This window comes from Ostrea edulis, chromosome 3, assembly GCF_947568905.1.
Source record: "Ostrea edulis chromosome 3, xbOstEdul1.1, whole genome shotgun sequence".
In the NCBI taxonomy this organism is placed as follows: Eukaryota; Metazoa; Mollusca; class Bivalvia; order Ostreida; family Ostreidae; genus Ostrea; species Ostrea edulis.
In genome coordinates, this window is record NC_079166.1 from 58,735,189 (window position 1) to 58,762,641 (window position 27,453).

At 34.8% G+C, this 27,453-nt stretch overlaps 2 protein-coding genes across 8 annotated transcripts; one reads left to right on the forward strand and one right to left on the reverse strand.

Moving 5' to 3' along the window:
* Nucleotides 1–2,893: 2,893 nt before the first annotated feature.
* On the forward strand, nt 2,894–13,920 carry LOC125676107 (C-Jun-amino-terminal kinase-interacting protein 1-like). 6 transcript variants are annotated; one of them, XM_048914003.2, is made up of 11 exons: nt 2,894–3,092; nt 8,038–8,350; nt 8,653–8,785; nt 10,162–10,710; nt 10,869–11,036; nt 11,646–11,729; nt 11,874–11,971; nt 12,129–12,233; nt 12,357–12,436; nt 12,518–12,616; nt 12,977–13,920. In XM_048914003.2, the coding sequence occupies exons 1-11, from the start codon at nt 3,049–3,051 to the stop codon at nt 13,047–13,049; spliced, it is 1,746 nt and encodes a 581-aa protein (XP_048769960.1). In that variant the 5' UTR covers nt 2,894–3,048; the 3' UTR covers nt 13,050–13,920. The 6 variants fall into 6 exon arrangements, with proteins under 6 accessions (XP_048769960.1, XP_056014315.1, XP_048769958.1 ...); XM_056158340.1 differs by having other exon boundaries at nt 8,656–8,785; XM_048914001.2 differs by having other exon boundaries at nt 3,017–3,341.
* Nucleotides 13,921–15,147: 1,227 nt separating this feature from the next.
* On the reverse strand, nt 15,148–26,854 carry LOC125675623 (proton-transporting V-type ATPase complex assembly regulator TMEM9-like). 2 transcript variants are annotated; one of them, XM_048913382.2, is made up of 5 exons: nt 26,705–26,854; nt 25,278–25,444; nt 24,651–24,744; nt 21,952–22,077; nt 15,148–16,837 (listed from the first exon to the last, which is right to left on the reverse strand). In XM_048913382.2, exons 1-5 carry the CDS (start codon nt 26,756–26,758, stop codon nt 16,670–16,672), a joined length of 609 nt encoding a protein of 202 aa, XP_048769339.1. In that variant the 5' UTR covers nt 26,759–26,854; the 3' UTR covers nt 15,148–16,669. The 2 variants fall into 2 exon arrangements, with proteins under 2 accessions (XP_048769339.1, XP_048769338.1); XM_048913381.2 differs by having other exon boundaries at nt 21,943–22,077.
* Nucleotides 26,855–27,453: the final 599 nt, after the last annotated feature.

Below are 27,453 nucleotides of genomic sequence, written 5' to 3' on the forward strand. Positions count from 1 at the left end.
ATGCTTAGGTATATTGATATACAAGCGTTATCGGTTACTGCAGATTCAAGGTTCTTCATACATGTATCTGGACTTAGTGTCTGCTTCCAAACCTGGAGGTCGTAAGTTCACGTGCCGTGGCCACGTTAAGCCTAAGACGTAATCAGAGTGATTGCTACTTCACCATACGTTCGTTATTTAGAAATGAGATTCACAAATCTTTCAGATATGACGTTATAAACAGAGGTATGGCGGCAGGCGTTGGCACGCTTAAGCATCCTCACTGTCACGGCCCTTAGCGCTAACCGGAGGTTTAAATTAGTGGTGATGTGTCAGTATGTTGTGTGGATTCAAAGTCATGACCCTTTAGGGCTAGGGTCATGATAAGGGTCAACAATTTTCGTGGAAATAAAGAGGATAAAATATCTTTGAAGAATAAACAGGGTTCATTTGGACTCGGTGAGTACTACCGCTCACGGACCTCTTATTTAGACAAGAACGTGTCCTCCGGTAGTGCGAGGATGAACAATGCGGAGAAAATCATTGTTCATGTGATGCAAAAAGAATTTTCAACTCGAGTAGACAGTTTTGGAATTCTGTCATTTCAACTACACACTGTTCATCTTGCTTTGTTACGACGTGCGTCAAGTCTATGCTACAAAAGAAATATATCCGATGAAAACTCCCTGAACAAATTATTGTGAGAGGGGGGTGATTACGTCTTGTTGGAGAATATATTTTACTTGAATAGAGATGTTAAGTGCCACAAAGGACCTCCCAACTTTAGCTGTGACATATGGCCCCCGATGATTTAGTAAATAATCAAAGTTTGAAATATTCAATACCTTCACTTACAGGTTTGGCATTTTATTTTACTGAAAAGTTCGTTAACATTAATAGCTATGCCCTCTTTTGAAATCGAGATTATTCTTTACCCTTATCTCCCAATATCCCAGGGGGAAAGGACTGGACACTTACTGGAGATACATTCAGTGGTATACCAAGATCATGAAGGTCAATACCATATCAGAGGAACCTACAGGCTACTCCGGATATAATGAAATTCAGGGAACCGACCTGAATTCTTCATTATAACCAAAGTTCAATATAACCAATGCTGAAATACATAAATATTGCTACTGTGGGATTTAGTTTAACTTCAATATAACAGATATTTCAATATAACCGACTTCAATATAAGTGGAGTGGACTGTATCTCTTTAAATGGCACAAACATAGAAGATGTCACCAACTTCCCATACCTAGGAAGTAAGATCACCACTGATGGGGATTCAGAGGCAGATGTACAAGCTCGCATTTCTAAAGCCACAGGAGCGTGTGCTGCTCTGCGGAACATCTGGAGGTCAACAAAGTTTAGCACCAACACCAAAATTAAGATCTTCAAGAGCAACGTGCTTGCGGTCCTACTATATGGTGCTGAATCTTGGAAAGTAACCAAGTCTATTTCCAACAAGCTGGATGTATTTCAGACCCAATGTCTCCGCAGAATATTGCACATCTTCTGGCCTAACACCATCTCAAATGACGAACTGTACAAAAGGACAAACACCACTCCTCTATCCCAGACGATCAGAAAGAAAAAACTGGCTGTGGATAGGACATGTATGCAGAATGAACCCAACTTCCATCCCAAGGATTGCTTTGAAATGATCACCAACTGGCAAGAGAAAGAGAGGAAGACCAAGAGAGAACTGGAGAAGATCGGTGGAGATAACAACTGGAGTTGGGGACTGGTCCAGAAATGGACAAAAGACAGACCAACATGGAAGTCTCTGGTGACGGCGTTATGTGCTGACCAGCACGAAGAGGACTAAGTAAGTAACAATCAGTGGTATAATAGAAAAATCTTTTTTTTTTCCGAAAAGAGAGATGGTAAAAAGAGACCACAAGCTACAGCTAAAGTGGGGAAGTTCTTTCCATTTTTACGAAAACGCTTACCGTGATGTAGGTCATAAAAATGTCTTTAAAAAAATAAATAAATGTATAAAAGACGTCATTCTTTATTAGAACACTTCCGCGGTAACAGACACCTGTCCCGCAGAGACGCATGCGACTTCTCCAAACTTATAGAATAGGCCGACACAAGCCGGCCCATTATAATTTTATCAATCGAAACATCACTCGGTCTCCGATTGAATAACTTTATATACAGTTTTGATAACCTGATCTGGATTTCCTATACAAATATTCTCGTTTTTCCTTGAATAAGCAGTAACTTTTAATAAACTTTCAGCTGTTTTCTTTGCTTCGTAAAATTAGTTCTGGCAGAAGGAATCTTTGCATACTCTCATATGACGTTCCGAGATTGAGTTTAAGGAGATACTCTACATCGTCTTAATAGCTGACTTCCTTTAAAAATATGGAGGAAAAAAATCTACACCAGCAACATTTGACTTCCTTTTCAATGAAGACAGCTAGCTCAGTAGGTTAGCATACCGACTACTAAACTGTAGGTTGCAGGTTCAAGTCTAGCAGGGGTTTTAATTTTTTTTTCAGATTACCTTCTACTAAAATTGTATTTTTTGACAAAATTAAGTAAATTTGAAAAATTTCAACTTCAAAATATTGTTGTACATATCCTCCACTTTTCATCTACATCAAATTTCTCTGGTGTAGCATACATCGTTAAACTGATTTTACCCCTGACTAGAGTAGACGGGTAGTATACAGACATCACGTGCATACGATGTGAATAAACAGCCACACCTTGGAGAGAATACTGTCGTTTTACGAGTTTAATGTAGGATTTATCAAATACATGAATTATATTTTGTAGATTTAAGCAATGTGCCCCATCCATTCGAATTGCCTTTTTGAGATTTCGATAGCCTGAGCACACGTAATCCATTATTTCTTCAGATATTAAAAATATTGCCGTTCAAAACGAATGCTTGTATACCGATAGACCAAGAGAGAGAAAAAGATCTACAGGAAAACGATGTCGAGACAGATATCGACCAGTCCATGATTATCATAATAAACCTCTTGACGTCACAATCGATTCCGGGATTGTCCTAGTGTACAGTATGGCTGAAGGATTCTGAGAAAATGTTGAAATTGAATTGTTTTCTCCCACCAGATTATTCTCTCAGGTCAGTACCAGGGGCTAGTCTCGTCAACGGGGTAAGGGGCAAGGGGATGACGCGAGAGTAATCTACAAGTTCTGTGTTGTACTCACATTTCTGTAAGGCCACGTACAGGAATCAGGACGACACATATTAGTGCCGGAGAGGGTAATTCTAGAGACTGGTTAATGGTGGTGCTTATTCTATGATTTCTAAAGATATAAAGTCTGATGATTTGGAACTTATATATTCAATGCCAGATGCTGAATCCATGATGTACGTATTGTATTGGGTATTAGTAATCAATGTTTCTTTTGCTTGTTATGTCTAATTCATTTTAGTGTGAAAAGTTGCGTTTTAGACACGTTAATAGGACATTGAAGCAATCGATTGGACTACATATGCTTCGGGAAACATTCTCCGATATCCAATGAGCGTAGAACCAATAGGAATATTTAAGGCAAGATCTCTATATCAAAACAGTACAGATGTCATTGATTTTCTTTTCCCGAATTGGGGTGTGTGTGACCTTCGATGTAAATGCCGAATCGACAGATTCTGTAACGCAGTAGTCAAAGATTCAAAGGCTGTAACTGGTACTTGTCTATCATCGATTAATTCAGCGTATTGTAAATATCATACACACGATGAATAACTGTCTTGTCTTGAAAGGGTAGAACTATATGGGATGACGACATTTGTCTGTATACGTCATAATCTAAGTCTTCGTGTATGTGTTCGGTATATGTATGTCTTAAAGTAAGTCACAATATACAGTCCATGCACTGTTTTAACATAAACCCCAAACTAAATCCATTTACTCTGTGCAAATCTTAATCCATGTACCATGTCTATATATGAATCATTTGTGTCTTCCTTGGAAGAAGGTAGACGTAGTTGAAGTGGTTTACAGTCTTCGGACTGTGCACTTCCTCTCTGTTGTGATTGGTGGAAAATGCATGATGTAAAATTTTTCTTAATTTCCATTGGTTAGAATGCTGTTCTACCCAAGGAAGGTATTTCCTGTGATCAAATCTACGTACAAGTTAACGATTTCAAAACAAGATTTTCAATCTTAAAAACTGACAAAACGAACAAAAGAAAACAACAGTTAATGAAATTGACACACAACTATTAATATCACTATTCAGAGAAATTATCTCATCTTTTTTTAAAATATGCATAATAACAGAAACACTCGTTTTTCTTTGTTTTGTTTGTTTGTATTTTATTATGAGATTAATCATTATTCGTTGTCTCCACCTTTCATTTTGGGAATTTTCTATTTGGTGGGGCTAATCACTACAAACAGTCTTGTTGTCACATAGCTAAGAATTGCATGAAAATAATCAGACCTGTCCACAAAATGAAGTTCACTAGCTTTTTTTAAAAACAGCATACAAGGTGCAATCCGTCCACCTGTTACCACAATTTGATAAACAAGTCTAAATAATGCTGTTGATTACTCTTACTGTAAAAATTAAACTATACATGTATCAGATTAATTTGAAGCTTTTGCATTTTCCCCCTACACTTCTGTGGTAAAATTATCTATTCTTTTAGGACAAAATTTCAATTCCTTACAATTGCTACCATCTTAAAAACAATTATTCATCTTTTCCATCAAACCTAGCTTAAATACCGTTATGATATAGATCTAATATGTGGCAAAGCTATTACGGTATTTTCAGGTTTTTATCCATGTTCATTTCTAACACAGTTGTACTACTTGTGCAAGAATGATTTGTATGAAGAAAAAAAATGAGCAATTCAAACCTGTTTCCTTTGTTTCATTACTCGTCTTGAAAATTAATATTTTATTAAACACAATAAAAGTCTAATTTTCTTTGTTTTGATATACATGTAGAGGCTTTAATCAGTGTTAATATAGGAAGCAGTGGTTTTTGATTAGTACAAATGCCATTCACATTCAAGGTCATACTTGTGAAGAAAATCCTATACAATGGGACTCAGAATACTGCTTTCGTAAGGATATCAATTTTTAATGAAAACAAAGAGATAATTCAAGTTCACTCTTTCAAGTTGTTGCTAAAGACGGCAAGCTTTTAAAAAAAGGCTATACTTGTGTACTATACATATGTTGATCAGTCTCACTCTCCCCAGACTCTCGCTTTCGAGACTTGCGCAAGTCTCGAAAGCGAGAGTCTGAGGAAAGCGAGATTAATCTGTTCACAAAATGGAATGTTTTAAATTCGGATGACATTAATTCTCTAGAACTGAACTTAACACAAAAGCCGTATTTCGTAATTTAGGAAATATGAATTATTCAATTGAATGTAGACGTACGGTAATAGTCAACACAGGGTTCCCTCACCTAGATTCCAGATATTCGTATAACGATCAATACCTTAATGGTGTTTTATTCACCAACAAACCTAATTTTTTCGTGCATTTTTAAAGGAATGTGTAACTTAACCGATTTTTCTAAACTATCCATATTTTAAGTCAAAATCACATATGCAAACAAAAACGCAAGGTTATGAAATTTGAGAAATATTTGTTTTAAGGTGGGTCCTTAGTCCTGGATTTTTGGGGTTTAGGTAGCATTTTTTTTGTTTGGAATCAATAAATTAACATTCAGAGTAATGAAAAAATGCAAATTAGTCAAGGATTTCCATATTAATTTTCATTACAGACACTACTGAAGTCATGTACCCCTATGTAGATTTTTATGACATTCATTGGAAACAGTTATTTGTCATTATTTTAAAATAAAAACAACAAGAAAATTGTTTAATTGCATTTATTTATCAAGAAACATTTCCATAACTAAAACACATGTCATTTTCAATATGTTCATCAAGTTTTAGAATAATAAGTGCAGAATTATTGAATTAGCGTTGTTCTCCAAAATGTTAAAAACGAATAAATGTGGACACAGTTTCCTTATAGCATGGTTTACATATCATTTTTTCTGTTTATATTAGTAGATGTACATATGTTATAGTTATTTATGAAAAAAATCTACACCTTTCCTTAATAATTTCGAATTTATAGCTTCTAGAGTATATATACACCCATAAAAAACCGAAATCTGGCACCATACAGCTGAGCTATTCAAAATCACTCATGGATTAAAATTTTATGTAATTTCACAAAAAGACACAGATAATGATTCCTTATCACCTTGGTAAAATGTTTGTGAAAAATAAAGGAAATCTATCGCATAATGGACTTGATAAATAATTTATTGAAAACGGAGTTATTGTCCTTGGATTCAATATTTTGAAACATATAATTGACTATTCAGATATATCTAAGACTTTTGAAATATTTTATGGCTGACAATTTTTTTAAAAATAACTATTGAAAAAGACTCCAACAAAATTTATGTTCCAGTCATTAAATCATTGACTTTGCAAAATCTTATGACGTCACAGGAGTGTGGAACTACGTTAAGGCTGATCGATCCTCATGTGATGTCATAGGTTTTTGCAAAAATCTTTATCAAATTAAACTTTGTGCATGATAAAAATATATCTTTCAGAGGAATTTTATTCATTGAATAAAATATATAATTTGGTAAACTTTTGACACTGAAAAAGTTTATATTTTCCATAGACAATGAATTACTTAAAATTAAAAAAAAAAAAAGTTGTCAAAGGCAATAACCCCTATGCTGGTATTTCTTCTACTGTATGTCTATTCTACATGATTTCCCAAATATCCACAATTAATTTATACATATTAATGAATTGGCAGTTTTTTTAAACTGTTGATATAACAAGTTTTTATCTATTTTGATTATTCTGTATAACGAAAATGTGTGATTGTTTTAAAACATATACTTCTGTTTTTGTATGTCTGACATCTTTAAAAAATGTGGCAACATACACATTTTCTTTGGTTATTAATTAAATATAACTATATTGAGTTGAAATTAATACAGTTTTTCCACTTTCAACCAACCATTAATATTGGTAAGTCACATGAGGATTGATCCACCTTAAGAAATGAGAGCAAATAGGTAGATATGTCATTTTATTCAGGTATATCACCGTCATGAAATAGAAGATTGAAACCCGTCATATAATCTCAGCAATGATTTAACCCTTTAAAATAATATATTTAGAAAGTGTTACAGGAGATATTCTCTCTTGGATCTAGATTTACAATAAACATTACCACTTTATTTTGAGTTGCTTACTAATACCACAAAACCAGAAATAACAGGCACAGTCGAATTAAAATTGTATCAAAGCAGAACCTATGCTGTTTCTTGATTGCATATTAAGACAAATTGAATTTCTATTTTTAAAATTTTGAATCTGTTGTTAACGTTTTGTATGATTCTTAACAATATTTTCACAAAAGAGAAATTTATCAATACAGATATCTAAATATTTGACATTTTCAGAACTTTTTGATAACATGGCCATTACACATAATATCGAAATTCGTAATACTATTTCTTGATGGACCAAATAAAATGGATTTTGTTCTCCTAGGGGAAGTGGCAACCTGTTATCCACCAACCAATGAAAACATTGGACATATATTCATATATATATATATATATATATATATATATATATATATATATATATATATACAGTCTTTATATTCAGTCATTCCACAAGTATATCAACCTCATAGAATAGCATATCGACCTCCCACTACGTGCTCGGTCGATATGTTATTCTCTGAGGTCAGTACATGTAATATATATGGTCTTACCTCATCAAAAGGCTATATTTGTATATTATGTACAGCATTACACAAACCTTATTTATAGACTGAATTTGAACATTGAGCTGCCCTAAACCGTAGTCAGACAAGCGTATGATTATTGGTATATTTTAAAAGGAATGACGAGCGATAATCAAGTCTTCCCGTGTCTGTGGTATTCCGTCTGAAATCACTACTGTGACGTGTCATACTTGAACGTCAGCTAGTATCAGCAGACAGTCGAAAGAAAAAATATGATAAATATCGATTTGTGATATTTTAGATTAACCCACGATATTAGCCCTGAAAATTTCCCAGAGGACCTGAACGACTACGACTCTGATCTAAAGAAAGAACAGTTTATCCTGTCATGTCTAACGACGCGCGCAGCATCACCGGAAGTAGAGTGCACTAAAGACGAAGGAGACGAGAAACAAGCGTTGTCTCCCCTGCAGATTCAACAGAAAACCCTAGAACAACTGAACAACGTTATCAATAACCAATATCACAGCGCTAAAAACCAAAGCGATAGAGTGAGTATCAAAGCCTCCGGTCACGTGGGTCCGGAAGAGGTACCACTCATACATGAAGTACAGGTTCGTACAATACCACTATGTGATAGCAGACAAAAAAAAATCTGATTACATGTTCCATGAATGAATGAATTTTGAAATTTCATTTTAAATCTAAAAACAAAAATGTTTATCAGAGACGTCATTATCGGTCATACGATACAATATATAGAATCAACAATATACAACGAACAATGGGGATTCCACCGTAATCTTCTATATACAATAACATCAGAAAAATATCAATAATACTTCTTTTATAAAATCCATGCAGATATCGAGTGTTTTGGGGGATCAAACTGATAAGAATTAAGAATTTCTTTTAGCAGACGAAGACAGCGGCAGCGAAGAGGCCCAGCACGCTTACAAGTAGTCACGTGGTGAAACCAGTATTAACGAGAGGTAACCGGAAACCACGAAAATTACCCACAGTTCCTTCATCGCAGAATCACGTAATCGGTAAATACAATTTGTTCATTGAGTGCTTTGATGATGTCCTCATCTCATCATTGGTGTTTTGGTCAGTTGTCAAGCCCTGCATCAACGATTAATCTGCCTGTTCAGCTAACTTTCCTTTACCTAAATTTTCAGTCAATCTAAGTAGGTCGCATGGAAGATGTCGAGTTGATACAGACCACCTCCTGGTGGAATGGATTTTTTCAGCGTCTTAGAAGGGTCTGGTCTAGTTCTTTATCGTTTACTAAGTCGTTTTCCCAGATGGAAGTTACAATTCAAGAACATGGATTTCTTCAGTCTGACTAAAGTACGAATACTTCGATTAAAAAAAAAGGTTGATGGTGTATTCGATAATTACACAACTGCATTGGACAACAGGGTGCGCTTATATATGTACAAGGTTCTAGAGGGGCGTTAACTGTAATTTTTGTCAACAAAATTCAAAGACTCAGAAAATTGCTCTATATTATGTATCGAAGTAAAAACACTAGTATTTACTATTTGAAACATTTTTTAACCTCAAAACACTGCACATGAATATGTAAGTCTGGCTCCGGGGCCACCAACATATCAAAATCTCAACGTTGGTGGCCCCGAAACCAGGTGATTAAATAATTATTGTCTTGCAGGCCAATAACTCTTCCATATATATTTCTATACACTAAAAACGGTTATCTAACGTATTTTATTAGGTTTCTCTTGTTTTTTGTACAAAATGAATTTTCAATAGTCTCTAATATATATTCCCATCCCAATGAGAGATTAAAAAAAGGGTTGTCATAATTTTCACAGTTAATGCCGCTTTAAATTAATAGAGGGAATTCAATCTACTTCACTATTGAATTCTCAAGTGCTTCATTAGTTCTGATGCGAACAGAAAGAAATACATTCATATCTAATGATGAACAAAATGTCCACTAAAACACAAGTGGGTATACCTATTGCCTACACTATGGGGACGTCAAGATCATCTGGTATAAAATGTTTGTGACCTTGAAATAACCTTGACACAAAAAGAACCACGTGCCCAATTTCATATGTGTCAAAAGATTAGATGGATGCTGTAGTCATCGCATACAACTCACCACACCTCAACACGTCCAACAAATATGAGAATAGTCAATCCTGTATGTTTTATCTTGCTTTTGAAATATATATATATATATATATATATATGTGTGTGTGTGTATATATATATATATATATATATATATATATATAGTGTACCATCCCCAATATATAACAGGACGTACTATCCAAATAAAAAAAAACCCCAACATTGTGTACTGTCCCCAATGAATAACATAACAAGCGGAATTGTTAGAGGTAGATTGATGTTATCCATTGATTACAATAAAGTTTGATTTTTTTCCCTACAGTAGTGACACCAAATAGAGGTCCGGATGTAAAACCTATAAATGAGAGATGTTTGGCAGACGAACTCCAAGAAGCGCTGCTGCGAGGGGATAATGATGACGTGTTTCTTCCCGAACAGCCCCCAAAACAGGAGAAAGTGTATCCTAAATTCAGTAAACAGTATCTAGACGAGCTTAAGAACGGCTGCTTCAACTCGGTATCCGGTAACACGGCGCCATGCCTGTCGTCTGACAACGTCTATCTTTCGGAGGACTCCGTTCCAGACACCAGACCGAGGCTCCGATCGAGTTTCATGTCCAAGGACGCGCGACATCTGTCTGGGGACAGTGGACGTTCTTGTTCAACGGACTCCAGTTCCGATGCAGATGTAGAAGCGCCAAATAGAACGGAGAAAGTGAACAGTAGGTTATGTTCCATTACGTCACAAAAACGCACAGAGGCCAAAGATCACAATAAGTACATTGCGTCAAAAGAGGAAGTGAGTGGGTCGTCTGCTTCTTCGTCTGCTCTACTGACGTCAGATGACAGGAAAAGAAGGGATAGTGGTGATGGTGAGATTATTCTCCAACATTTTATAATTATTCATATGTATGGTTTGAGAGCAAACGGGTCACAGTGCACTCGGTATTTTGATTAAACGTCTGGGTAAGGGATAAACCAATCTAAATCATCAACTTACGAAATATTTCATTGACATTTTTAACATCAGATCCAAGCCGAAGATCGTCATCTGTTTTTGGGGACACACGCTTCTTGGATTTGGAAGTGACGCATCGAGGCATGCATAGATTTGTTCCCCGCCACAAAGATGAAATTCCTGTAGAGATCGGAGATCCGATACATGTGTTTCGTTTGGACGACGACCTCTGGTGTGAAGGTTAGTGTCGCCCTAATCGGGCACGGGATACTAGGGTAGTGTCGCCCTAATCGGGCACGGGATACTATCTTAGGGAGGTAGATACAAATTTCAGGTTTTGTACGTGAAATAACATCAGTTTAGTGTGATATTCAGAGTGATACAAATGTACTGTATAGACCACTTCTTGTAAGCGTTACTTTTATTTACGAATCGCCAAAGGGAAACACACTAATGGTGAATAATTTTTGCGAATGACTCAACATCTGCAGTAGAATTTCGTTAACGCGCTTAAGAGCTGGCTTGGAGGTTATAAAACCATGTTGAGCACGTTTTCATACTCAAACTCCGTGCTCTAAATCGTACTCATATTCAAAAATGAAGTTCATAAAACTTTTATGAAATTATTCTCATACTGCAAGGAAGTACATGCTCAAGATTTTTTGAGTATGGTTGGAGCTTGCTCAGAGATGTATTCAAACAAACATGGCTGAGTTTGAGTATGCGTACAGTAAAAGTATTATAACCTCCTGGTTTACGGTAACCGTTTGGTGTTTCTTCCGTAGTGATACTTGCTTCCTTGCATTAAGCTAACTAGTGCCATTTTAATCCTGATCATTTCTCCCACAGGTGTTAACTTACGGAGTTTCAGGCGAGGCATTTTCCCGTCTATGTACGCCACAGATCTTAAATTTCTGGAGGAGCCCGACACGGGTAATATATCTATCTTGTTTTACCTATAAAAATCGAACTTCTTAAAGTTATGTAAGGATTCGGTTTTAAATAAGGGATGTAATATTGATGGCATGCTGAGATATTGTTTATAGGATAAAGTTATGCTATGCATTTTATTTTTAGACGAAGATGGGAATTCCCATTTCAACATGAGGTTTTTGGGGTCAGTGGAAGTGAGCGGTCATAAAGGAGACGACGTTCTGTGTCAGGCTATTAACAAGGTCCGATCACGTGGTGTTTAATCTAATTAGCATACATTTACTTAGTCAATCAGAATAACTGAAAACCCACCAGGACTTCCAAGATATCAACCGATTTTGCAAAACACGAACTTTTGAATAGCAATCTGAAGTATTCGCGACATTTGTCTATTTGTAGGTGGCGCTCTCCCGTCGATCAGCCAAGGCCTCCGCACCGCCACCTATCGTATCAGTGGAAATCAGTCAGTATGGAATACGCATGCTCGACAAGAGTAAATTGGGGGTAAATTTCAAAAAGTTCACATTACTGTACAAAGTATTAATCGATTTCAAATTCCTCACACAATGAAATGTGAATAACTGTTGTTCTGTGTGACTTTAATGTTATTGCGCCATTTCCTTTCAGCATGAAACAGATGACCATTTTACTCATTTCTTTGCGCTGAAAAACATTTCTTTCTGCGGTTTTCATCCCCGAAACGAACGGTGAGTGTCGGTCCGTAAAATTAATTACCTTCAATTGATAAGTTATTATTGGTTATTATACGAATCTTTTTTTCTGTATAGGTATTTCGGATTTATTACGAAACATCCAACATCATGTCGTTTCGCATGCCACGTGTTTCTGGGCAATAAGTCGACGAGATCTGTTTCTGATGCCCTCGGGTAAGTCACGTGTTTCTAGACAATATCTTAACGAGATCTGTTTCTGATGCCCTCGGGTAAGTCACGTGTTTCTAGACATTATCTTCACGAGATCTGTTTCTGAGGTCCTCGGGTAAGTCACGTGATTCTAGACAATATCGTGACGAGATCTGTTTGCTATTATTATCCTTGTTTGAAAATTTGTCGGATGGTCTACACAGTCGATTGTGACTAACATTAAGTTAACATCAATTTAACGGTGAAAACTTAACGTGAAAACGTCAATCGAGCTTATACATTTTAACGTTAGCCACAATTGGCTGTTTATGTTTTGATAAATCCTCTACTATAAATTTAATTATACCCGTTTATTTCTTTCAGAGATGCTTTCAAGAGATTTTATCAGGAGTACATGGCCTTCACACACCCGACGGAGGACATTTACATGGAGTGATCAACAAAACTCGCAAGATTCAGGCAGGGAACTACTTACTTCAACATTTCCCATCATCGACATATTGCGGTTTTTTTTTCTGGCATCAAATCTTCATATCAGAAACTGATTGAGAACCTCGACTTCAGGAACCCGCAATAATGTCCCATGAAATAGCAGATCACTTGCAGACTACCACGAATTCAGTCTGTGCTCATACTATGGTGCGTTGGGTCACCGATGATTCGGAAAATAAACACCATCAGATTTAGACCGGCATTCAAACTTCCAAAGAAATACATGTATGATGACGATACAGAAATAAAAGCAATGTATATGCAGCCACAATGATATACAAGTTATTGACTGCAATAAGATTATGTGTACCTTCATTTTGAATACTTGTACGGTCAACATCAAATATTATCGTCATCAACAAATTACTCTCTATTGTAGTGGCTCAGTGTTAGAGCGCTCGCTTTTTGAATAGAATGTCAGTTCAAACTTCGTATATGACGGACTTTGAATCGCTGACGACATTCCCTTCATCAAGCGCTCGGCATAAAAAAATATTTCGGAAAAAATCTGAAAACCATGGTCGTGTATCAAAGTCTATGTTTAGTGTTCTAGAGTCCTTAGTATACATATAAGTAAATATTTTGTGGTAATTTTCATCGAACGAATTTCATCAATGATTTTGCTGTACTAACAAACTGACATTAATGAAACTATTTCAGATAGGGTCATTAAATTGTTCCGTTATGAATTTTACTGTTGATGATAACCACACACTCACAGTGAATACCGTGAGTGACGCAGTATTGTATGTATAAATATATCACATGAAATCTACATGCTCTAATTTTCCAATCATTAAAAGATCAGACATCTGGGTTGCATCACTTTTTTGTATCTTGATTCCCTCCACCATCGCTAGTCTTGGAAAGTCACTAATTGATCAGTAGATAATGCGTCATCGTCGAAAAGTGGGTTTCCGACGATGATGATGCGTGAACCGTTCCATTTCTTTGTGTATCTGAATAATGCTGACGTTGTGCCGCTGAACGATTTAAATCGTCCACTGGAAAATGCAATTTCATTGGTTCACTTGACTTCGTTACTTGAGCATTTCCGGTATGCCTTATGAAATAAATGCACGCATCTTCGATTGCCATAGGTTACGATCCACTGTTCTTTATTCAACCTTAGCGGATTTATAGTTACTTGGGCCGCGCCATCTATTGGTTATCGAAATTTAAGTCCCTTTGCGTTACATTTTATCCAATGAAAATCTGTCTTACCCTCGTACTCAATAGGACACATGGAACAAAATGCCAACAGAGATGCTGAAATTGGTAATCGGTTCCATTTAAATTCTTTGACAGAAACCCAGAATAGAAGCATACGATCGTCCGTCTTTTTTAATTTGAGTGGTGGGTTAAAATGTCGTGATATAAACTGCGATATGACAATTCAACCACAGAGGCTGCCATTACTATATACGCGCCATTTGTAAGGCACAATTTCATTGGATACTCTGAAATATTGGGGCGCATTCTTTTGAAAGCTTCTAAATCCGCTAAGGGTGACTAAAGAAACACGGGGTATTTGCCCTTGACTGCGAAGATGTTTATGTGGTAAGTCCTGGTTCTCAGAAGAGGCATGAACCAGTCTGTTACATTTGGCATATTTTGGGACCCGGGTAATCTCTGGTGGGAGACCGCGATTGTCCCCTAGAACTTCGCCCCACAGGCACTCCGGGAGACACCTATCTCTCTTTGGAGGGGGACAATGGGGTAGAGTAATTCCTGTTATTTCCTAGCTTTTTGTGATTTTGAGATGATAAAGAGTTATCTTTCCTTTATTGTGCATTAAAAGAAGAATGAAAAAGAACAAAATAAATTGAAGGACCTATATGATGTGTTTGTGTTAGATGCCTTCCTACTGACTCTGACTAGTGGGATAACCCTTTAGCTCAATCAGTATAGAACTGAACTGTCGTGCAAGAGTTCCAAATACAGGCATCAACCAGTCTCTGTTGTATTTATTCCCAGAATCAAAAGGCATAATGGAACCATTCATATGAACTGTATTTGATAAATGGAACAATAAACATAGAAACAGTAAGGGGAATTTATTATCAACACATAGATGTACATCTACTACATAGAAACAATGAAAGGAATTTATTACGAACAGTAAATGTACATTTACCAAATCTATAACCGAGGTAATATTTTATACAAAAACAGAGAGAATCTTTCAGTCTGATAGTACAACTATCAAAACTGTAAATAAACAACATGAACAATGGAAATAAATATAGACATATTTGTTCAATCATTACAGACAATGTAAACATTCTCACTGATCCACTTTCAGTCATCACATTTCACAGTCCACATCCAATCGGTAAGCTTTCCAGCTCATTATACATGATTGTATTGCAGTATTTTTCCCCCACAATGTATCTAAAGGAACGGATTACCTATTGAATGAAATAAGGACAAACACCACTCTGATTAGATGAAGAATCAGTCAAGAGACTGTGTAAGAAATCATTGCTGTCGTCTCTTGATTTTTTTTTTAGCAGTGAACTTGTATTTGACCAAATGACCATAGTTTTAGATCTAGATGTAGCATTTCATCAAAAGCTACCTTTCTGTCAAGGTGGGACACAATTCCCCCCAAAAACCTTTATTAGATTTCGTCACTACAGACACGATTTTGGTCACTTGCTTTCCTGCATAGTTAAGAGAGTGTTACTTAAAGGGCATCTTGTTGCGATACTGTCTTCCTCCACTGCATGCAAAAAGAACATCATCTGTTACAAAAATTCTATTACATACAGAATCTGATACACACGATCTGTTACACTTTTCAAACATAATTAGATAATTAAATTACTGTATGAAAGGACTGCTTTCTCTGCAGAACTCAGTTCAAGATACAGCAAAACAATCTCACTATAGCTGTAGAAGTCAATGTGAGATACTCCGAGACAATCTCACTTTAGCTGTAGAAGTCAATGTGAGATACTCCGAGACAATCTCACTTTAGCTGTAGAAATTGATGTAAGATACTCCGAGACAATCTCACTTTAGCTGTAGAAGTCGATGTAAGATACTCCGAGACAATCTCACTTTAGCTGTAGAAGTCAATGTGAGATACTCTGAGACAATCTCACTTTAGCTGTAGAAGTCAATGTGAGATACAGCTAAACAATCTCACTTTAGCGAAATTGTGCCCAGCCTGATTAATGTTTCTCCATTACAAAATCATCTCGTTGACACCCTCTCCCCTGAATTTTTTTTTAATCATCATTAATGACATTACTCACGATTTAGTGGATGTAGCTAGATTAAGAGAGACTGTTAATTTAATATAGGATTGAGTGATGGTCGTAGATCTGTTTAGTTTAGGAGTGAGTGATGGCTGTAAATCTGTTTAGTTTAGGAGTAAGTGATGACCAGAGATCTTTTAGTTTAGGAGTGATGGTTGTAGGTCTTTTAGTTTAGGAGTGAGTGATGGTCGTAGATCTTATAGTTTAGGATTGAGTGATGGTCGTAGATATTTTAGTTTAGGATTGAGTGATGGTCGTAGATCTTTTAGTTTAGGAGTGAGTGATGGTCGCAGATCTTTTAGTTTAGGAGTGAGTGATGGTCGTAGATCTGTTTGCGTTGTTCCTGTACTGTATCTTTCCATCGTTTCTGTACATCCGTCACCTGGTTAATGACAGATCGTTGTCGACCAACATTCACTCGTTGTCTAGTTGAAGCCGGACGCTGAGGTTCAGCTGATAAAGTATCCTGGAAAACAGGTTGTTACATTAATGAATTTTATGGAGAGGTTACAGTAAAGGATTAAAATAAATAATCTGTCCCATTGTACATGTATCAGTGCTGATCTTATGCACCTATGTTAAGGACGAATAACGAATGTTAACCAGAACTATGTCATTGATGCAAATATAAAATCAGATTAGTGTCTGTTGATTGTTTATTCTAGTTAACATTACTGACTGTCTATTGATTGTGCGTTCTAGTTAATAATACTGATAGTCTATTGATTGTGTATTCTAGTTATCACTAGTAAAGGATTAAAATAAATAATCTGTCTATTGATTGTGTATTCTAGTTAACAATACTGACTGTCTATTGATTGTGTATTCTAGTTAACAACAATACTGACTGTCTATTGATTGTGTGTTCTAGTTAACAACAATACTGACTGTCTATTGATTGTGTGTTCTAGTTAACAATACTGACTGTCTATTGATTAAGTATTGTTATAGTTAACAATACTGACTGTCTATTGATTGTGTATTGTTATAGTTAACAATACTGACTGTCTATTGATTGTGTATTCTAGTTAACAATACTGACTGTCTATTGATTGTGTATTATTATAGTTAACAATACAGACAGTCTATTGATTGTGTATTCTAGTTAACAATACAGACAGTCTATTGATTGTGTATTGTTATAGTTAACAATACTGGCTGTCTATTGATTGTGTATTGCTATAGTAAACAATACAGAGAGTCTATTGATTGTGTATTCTAGTTAACAATACAGACAGTCTATTGATTGTGTATTATTATAGTTAACAATACTGACTGTCTATTGATTGTGTATTCTAGTTAACATTACTGACTGTGTATTGATTGTGTATTCTAGTTAACAATACAGACAGTCTATTGATTGTGTATTCTAGTTAACAATACAGACAGTATATTGATTGTGTATTGTTATAGTAAACAATACTGACATTCTATTGATTGTGTATTCTAGTTAACAATACTGACTGTCTATTGATTGTGTATTCTAGTTAACAATACTGACTGTCTATTGATTGTGTATTATAGTAAACAATACAGAGAGTCTATTGATTGTGTATTCTAGTTAACAATACAGATAGTCTATTGATTGTGTATTATTATAGTTAACAATACTGACTGTCTATTGATTGTGTATTCTAGTTAACATTACTGACTGTCTATTGATTGTGTATTCTAGTTAACAATACAGACAGTCTATTGATTGTGTATTCTAGTTAACAATACAGACAGTCTATTGATTGTGTATTATTATAGTTAACAATACTGACTGTCTATTGATTGTGTATTCTAGTTAACATTACTGACTGTCTATTGATTGTGTATTCTAGTTAACAATACAGACAGTATATTGATTGTGTATTCTAGTTAACAATACAGACAGTCTATTGATTGTGTATTGTTATAGTTAACAATACTGACTGTCTATTGATTGTGTATTATTATAGTTAACAATACTGACTGTCTATTGATTGTTTATTCTAGTTAACAATACAGACAGTCTATTGATTGTGTATTTTAGTTAACAATACTACCAGACAGTTTATTGATTTTATATTTGAATCCCCCCCCGCCCCCCCCCCCCCCCCCCCCCCCCCCGCAGAAAACTGCTACATGAAACACTCTAACATAGTATTATAACACAAAAATGACATTTTGAAATGGTGACTTTTTAAGGAATTATTTCAATGAAGGATAGAACATTTTCCTATATTCCAGAATTCTTATAGCAAAATAAACATAAAATGGGCAGTAGGTAAGATCAGTTGCTACAGTGATGTACTGTTTCTTTTGTGAAATTATTAGTACAGTTGAACTTCAGTATCTGATATCTTGAATATGTTGAAGTGAATTGGAAGTCGCAACCACTTTATTCTTTAAGTATTTTTTTGGTCCCATCGAGTTCGAGATAACGAGGTTTTACTGTAGTGTGAAATAAATGACAAGATATACTGTTAATGATCAGTTAATAAGGAATCTATTATAGATTATATTAAAGATCAATCTATCTCAAGCTCCAGTAAAAGTTCAAACTGATTTTTAAAGTTCTGTGCACATTAAAACTTCTGGTTAAAGGCCATATATATGTACATACTGTAAGGCATAACAATTACAATCCAATAATACAACAAGAGGCCCAGAGGCCTTATCGGTTACCTGAGTACTAGTTAAAAGTTCCAAGGGCTATGAAATCTAGAAAGAATTTCCTGTTCTGAATATCTATTAGTAAGCTAAACTCTAATCTTCAGCAATAGTATAAAACAAGATGTGTTCTTAAAACTTCAATGCCATCAAAAGTGCATACAACGATGAAAGGCTTTACATAACATAATATATGTATTAACATCAAAACATAGGACTAATTTGGACCCATCCTAGAGTCAACACCCTGGGGTTGCAAAATTCACCATTATTTTGTACATCGATCCTTTTTTGCTATTCCTAAACATGCATTTAGATTTTATACTGTATCAGCAAACTTAAAGAAATCCTTCAAATAACTATAATGATTTATGCACCACCTTGAAACAAAACCCTAACCCTCTAGGATCATGATATTTGCAATTTTGGTTAAGGACTATCTACTCCTAAACATCCCTTTAGTTTCAATTTATCATCATAGCATTGAATATATGTTTTGCACATAAACACTATATATACCAAGTCTGGCCCCGCCCTGGAGTCAGAACCTCTATCTCAGGGATCCTGAAAGTTAAAAATTTGCTAGAGGCCTTCCTGCTCTATATCACTATGCATTTAGCTTTTCTTTAAAGACATGCAGGTGTAGGGAAGAAGATTTCTTGAAAATTAGCCACCTTTTGACAGTTTTTGCCCCACCCCTAGGGCCCCAGAGGTGCAGGAGTCCTAAAATTTACAATTCATGTCCCCCTTGTCCCAGAGATGTTTCATACCAAATTTGAAAAGAATTTGAATGGTAGATATCAAGAAGAAGTTAAAAATATCTATTGTTCACTTATTTAATAACTGACTATTTTGGCCCCACCCTGACACCAAAACTCCTACCCCCGGGGGTCATGATTTTAACAAATTCGAATATGCACTATGTCAGGAAGTTTTCAAGTAAATGTAAACTTTTCTGGCCCAGTCATTCTTCACGAGAAGATTTTTAATGATTTTCTGCTATATATTTGTATGTAAAACTTTGATCCCCTATAGTGGCCCCAATCTACCCCCAGGGGCCATGATTTTATCAAACTTGAATCTGCACAATGTCAGGATGTTTTCATGTAAATTTCTATTTCCTGGCCCAGTGGTTCTTATGAAGATTTTTAAAGCTTTTCGCTATATATTTACATGTAAAACTTTGATCCCCTATTGTGGCCCCATCCTACACCCAGGGGCATGATTTTAACAAACTTGAATCTGCACTATGTCAGGAAGCTTCGTAAATCTCAGCTTTTTTAGCCCAGTGTTTCTTGAGAAGAATATTTTTGATGACTTTCCCTATATTTGTACGTAAAGCTTTGATCCTCTATTGCGGTCCTATCCTACCCCCAGGGGTCATGATTTTAACAAACTTGAATCTGCACTATGTCAGGAAGCTTTCATGTCAATATCAGCTCCTCTGGCCCAGTGGTTCTTGAGGAGAAGATTTTTAAATGACCCAACCCTAATTTTGCAGTTTTGTGACTATCTCCCCTTTGAAGGTCCTCCATTTGAAAGCCCTTTGCCCAAGGATGCTTTGTGTCAAGTTTAGTTGAAATTGGTCCTGTGGTTCTGGAGAAGAAGATGAAAATGTGAAAAGTTTACACCGTCGCCACCAACAGTCAACCGACAAATTTTGATCAGAAAAGCTCACTTAGCCATCGGCTTAGGTGAGCTAAAAATCCTGAATGTGAAAATGTATCAAATGCAATAGAATGTAACTAGCTTCGGGAAATGATGTAATGATATAAGTTAGCTACAGGAAATGATGTAATATAAGTTAGCTACAGGAAATGATGTAATATACATGTAAGTTAGCTACAGGAAATGATGTAATGATATAAGTTAGCTACATGAAATGATGTAATAATATAAGTTAGCTACAGGAAATGATGTAATGATATAAGTTAGCTAAAGGAATGATGTAATGATAATAGCTAAAGGAAATGATGTAATGATAATAGCTTGCTAAAGGAAATAATGTACATGTAATGATATAAGTTAGCTAAAGGAAATGATATAAGTTAGCTAATGGAATGATGTAATGATATAAGCTAAAACAATATGATGTGATGATGTAAACTAGAACAATATGATGTGATGATATAAGCTAGAACAATATGATGTGATGATATAAGCTAGCTAAAGGAAATGATGTAATGATATAAGCTAGAACAATATGATGTGATGATATAAGCTAGAACAATATGATGTGATGATATAAGCTAGAGCTATAATGTAATAATATAATCAAGCTATAGCATTATGATGTAATAATATAAGTGAGCAATAGCATTATAATGTAATAAATATAAGCGAGCTATAGCATTATGATGAAATGATATAAGCGAGCTATAGCTATATGATGTAATGATATAAGCGAGCTATAGCATTATGATGTAATGATATAAGTGAGCTATAGCTATATGATGTAATGATATAAGCGAGCTATAGCTATATGATGTAATGATATAAGTGAGCTATAGCATTATAATGTAATAAATATAAGCGAGCTATAGCATTATGATGAAATGATATAAGCGAGCTATAGCTATATGATGTAATGATATAAGTGAGCTATAGCATTATAATGTAATAAATATAAGCGAGCTATAGCATTATGATGAAATGATATAAGCGAGCTATAGCTATATGATGTAATGATATAAGCGAGCTATAGCTATATGATGTAATGATATAAGTGAGCTATAGCATTATAATGTAATAAATATAAGCGAGCTATAGCATTATGATGTAATGATATAAGCGAGCTATAGCTATATGATGTAATGATATAAGTGAGCTATAGCTATATGATGTAATGATATAAGTGAGCTATAGCTATATGATGTAATGATATAAGCAAGCTAGAGTAATAAAATGAGAAAGAGCCCACTGCCCAGAGATTACCAAATTCACCTCCTCGTTAACCTGCTGCTGGTACTGGGTTCTCGGCCGTTTGGTGATCAGGGGATCTAGACACAGCAGGAAACACATGTAGATGAAGAGCAGGGACACTACACAGATGATGAAGATCACCACTACCTGTAACACAACAATACCCAGATATAACGATACTGAGATATAGCGATACTGAGATATAACGATACCGAAATATAACGATACTGAGATATAATGATACCTAGATATAATAATACTGAGATATAACAATACCCAGATATAACGATACTGAGATATAGCGATACTGAGATATAGCGATACTGAGATATAACAATACCGAGATATAATGATACTGAGATATAACGATACTGAGATATAACAATACTGAGATATAATGATACTGAGATATAGCGATACTGAGATATAACGATACTGAGATATAACGATACCGAAATATAACGATACTGAGATATAATGATACCTAGATATAACAATACTGAGATATAACGATACCGAAATATAACGATACTGAGATGTAGCGATACTGAGATATAACAATACCGAGATATAATGATACTGAGATATAACGATACTGAGATATAATGATACTGAGATATAACAATACTGAGATATAGCGATACTGAGATATAATGATACTGAGATATAACGATACTGAGATATAACAATACCGAGATATAATGATACTGAGATATAACGATACTGAAATATAACAATACTGAGATATAATGATACTGAGATATAACGATACTGAGATATAATGATACTGAGATATAACAATACTGAGATATAACGATACTGAGATATAATGATACTGAGATATAACAATACTGAGATATAATGATACTGAGATATAATGATACTGAGATATAATGATACTGAGATATAACAATATTGAGATATAATGATACTGAGATATAACATCATTGAGATATAATGATACTGAGATAATATGTTTTATGATGTGACTGTTGAGACGAGCGAAGATCCATAATATCTTGCAACACTTAACACTGGAAACATAATGTGGTCGATGTAAACAGTGCATTGTGACATCATATTAGCTGCGATGGTTTTTAGTTTGTTTTTTTCTTTCAAACCAAACAATAACAAAACATACAAAGTTATTAGAAAGCTATAAGATATAACAATACCGAAATATAATGATACTGAGATATAACAATATTGAGATATAACAATATTGAGATATAATGATACTGAGATATAACAATATTGAGATATAATGATACTGAGATATAATGATACTGAGATATAATGATACTGAGATATAATGATACTGAGATATAACAATATTGAGATATAATGATACTGAGATATAACAATATTGAGATATAATGATACTGAGATATAACAATATTGAAATATAATGATACTGAGATATATACTGAGATATAATGATACTGAGATATAACAATACTGAGATATAACTAGTGTTGCAAAATCTTACCAAAGTTACAATCGATTATCAAATTGAATCAGCAGCATACTATTGATTAAATAATCGATAGTTTGAACTTCCATTTACGGTTGCATTAAATAAAGTACATGTAATATCCATTCTGATTAAATGATATCCTAATGAATTAAATATATTTACCAACCATAACCTCCATACCATAACCCTGGTAGATCCCTGGGATCATGAAAATTACAAGTTTGGTAATGGGTTACCTGCTCCTTTGAAATATCGATTTATTTTCAATTCAGTATTAACACCATTAAAGAAAATGTTATTCAAATGTTTTACACATAAATACTACTTTGGTTCCACCCAATAGGAAATTTACAATTTTGGTAGATACTGTTCTGCTCTGCATGATTGTGCATTAAAGTTTTCTTACAGACGTGTGGTTGTAGAGGAAGATTTTTGAAAATTGGTTGATTTTTGGCAGTTTTCATCACCCAGCCCTAAGGTCCTGGTGGAGCAGAATTCCTGATATTTAGTTTACAATTTATATCCCCCTTGTCTCGAAGATGCTCATGTACATGTACCAAAGTTTAAAAGAGTTGGAATGGTAGTTGTAAAGAAAAAGTTAAAAATGTTCAATTTTGAAGACACACATTTAATCACTATGACCATTTTGCCCCCACACTGGTACCCAAACCCTTACCCCTACAATTACCCCTACCCCTACAATTACCTCTGCCCCTACAATTTTGGCAAAGGACTACCTGCTCCTTCTTAATATCCATGAAGATTTAATTTTGTATCAACAGCATTAATGAACTTCAAGATGTTATTCAAATGTTCTACAAATAAACACTCCAAATATCACAAGTTTGCCCCAACCCTGGAGTCAGAACTCTACATTGGGGATCACAAAATTTACAATTTTCTGCTCTACATGACTATGTATTTAGTTTTTCTTACAGATGTGCAGTAGTAGGAAAGACGTTTAAAATTTGTAAAATTTTGGCAATTTTTACCCCACCCCTAAGGCACCATTGGGTGTAGGGATCCTGAAATTTACAATTTATGTGCCCCTATTCCAAAAGTTGCTTCATACCAAATTTGAATAGAATTTGGAAGGGTAGTTATCAAGAAGCTAAAAATGTTCAATTTTTAACACACGAAGGATGACAGACGCCAGACCAATGGCAATAGGTCACCTGAGTAACTTGGTGACTTTACAAATATTATTAGTAATCACCTATTTGGCAACATTTTGCTAACTAACCTTAATAGCAGTGGTGTTCCTACTCTCATATAGACATTCACACAAAGCACACACAGCGCCACTGGCATGATCCTCCAACACGTGATAGCAGTCGCTGTAAAATGTGAAAATATACAGTCATTGTAAAATGTGAAATATACAGTCATTGTAAAATGTGAAATATACAGTCAGTGTCAAATGTGAAACATACAGTCGCTGTAAAACATGAAACATACAGTCAGACTGAGTGTAAAATGTGAAATATACAGTCAGTGTCAAATGTGAAACATACAGTCACTGTAAAATGTGAAAATATACAGTCAGTGTAAAATGTGAATATATAAAGTTATTGTGAAGTGTGAAAATAAACAATCATTGTAAAATGTGAGATATATAGTCATTGTAAAATGTGAAATGTACAGTTGCTGTAGAATGTGAAAATAAACAGTGATTGTAAAATGTGAAACATACAGTCGCTGTAACTAAATTGTGAAATATACAGTCAACGTACAATGAGAAATAAACAGTCAGTATAAAATGTGAAAATACAGAGCAAATTTAGACTGTATGTATTTATGTATCCTTACCATAAAAATGTGATGTACACATTTTTATGGATACATTGAATTAAGGATGTTAGTGACATACCAGCTGGTGGGGTCCAGGTCATCCTTGATCCATGTCCGACTTTTACCCAGGATCGTGCCATTGGGAGCCACGTTGGGGCACACACATTTACAGCGTTTGTCCTCAAAACTGCTCTTTTCTACAGCCGGGTCATTGGGTGATGAACTAAAAACCGGTGACAGGGAGAGCTGACAGAGAGTAAAAATATAAACTGTTAACTTTATCTTATAAGTTTCTATGCTTCACAGGCAGCACAAGAATAAAATGGCATCAAGTGTTAAAAGAAGATGTGTTTGTGAAATACTGATACCATCATAATGCAGCAAAGTAATTCAAGTATCCAAAGAGAGGTCTTGAAACACATAAGAAATATAGTATTATGGATGATAATACAGTCACCAATCGAAATATAAAAGTTCACAGACTAACAGACAGACAGACCAAAAACTATGCCCGTCATTGTCTGATTATGGGGACATTCAAATCTTATAGAAAGAATACCACAACCATGTCTTTAAATTGAAATTCAGTTTAATGCATAGGTACAGTACTGTTAAGTATTTCTTAAAAAGAAAAAAAATCACATGCTCTACTCAGCAAAAATGGAGTCAAATAACCGATTTTCATAATTGTTATGCATTATTCATATTTCGTGAAAATGTGTCTGTGTTTTGTTGCACAAAATATTAAATAAAATTTTTTGCATAAACAAATATGAACATATCTAAATTACTGATATTTACACACACTATTACGATGTGCAGGGTGTAAAAAAAAAAAAAAACAGTTATATACAATTATAAAGTAATTTACTCATTTCTCATATGACGAATAACAATTCAGAGCACGTCCAGAATGCCGCTAGAAAGGGTTGTGTATATATCACAAATATCCCTTTGTAACGTAGAAAGATTTTAAAGAAGCAAATTATCAATATAATTTTTTTTTCTAAGTTGAAAGAGACTATGACGTACAGGTTCATTTCTATGTGATTCAGTGATTAACGACCGAGACTAGGACAGCTGTCATGGATGTCTTTAATCATAATGATTAAAAATAAACTAAAAACACATGTCTACTGTCTAAGTAAAGAACGATCTTACCCGTCCTACGGAATTTTTTTTCCACACCCTCAATTATCAATTAAAATAAGTCCCCAAAAATGGTGTTTCCCAGAATAATAGACAGATAAATCCCAGTCAATTCTTGTAAGTTGTGACTGATATTGACTTGATCTTAATTTACCCCAACTAGTAAACACAAGAGTCTCTGATCCCCACCCCCCACCCCCAAATACGTGATGGTGATTATTGGGATCCCTGGGTGGACAGTCCTATAGTCCAATGACCAAAATTTCTGAGTTATGAACACTGAGTAGTAAACAGCTGTTTTACACAAGGGGAGGGTGATCATTTCATTATAACTTGTTACATTAAAGAGGCACTCACCGCTATACATAACAAACATATAACATCATAAACTGCTCGGGAGAAACCAATCATATTCAAAATAATTTATGAAAAAATCCCGTCTACTTCACTTCAATAATCAACAATGTTATTACCGGAAGTAGATACGCGAACATCTATATTAAACAACTCATTCATGATTTATTCGTACTACACAACAGCGGATCTAAAGTGGTGGTGGCATTTGATCAGTTAGAACTTTTCTTAATATCCAAGTAAAAATAAAAATATAATAATAATAAGTACATATTCATCAAATCAAAACATGTCAAAGGAATTTCTTATTTGATTTATGCTATTGTGATAATATATCAGTGGTAGGCACAGAGAGTTGGACAAATTCTAGTCAACTCGGCCCCTGGTGAACTCGGCACTTGGTGAATTCGGCACTTAGTGAATTCAGCACGTTGTTAACTCGGCACTTAGTGAATTCGGCACTAGTTTTACGAATATAAAAATAATGTGTATACTGAACAATATGTGTGTAATATTTCTAGATTTTTTGAACGTACTTGTAAGTGATTTGTCTTCAACATTTATTTAGGAATGATTGTCAGTTTTAATTTTTTCAAATGCTACGGAGGTTTTGAATACCACCGGCACTCGGCTAAATTGAATATCTGAAATTGCTGCTCATAATTGTTAATCACAACTTGACAATATGTAATACAAATAACTTTCTCTTGGGCATGTAAATACATGTAGTTATAATTTGCGAAAATACACCG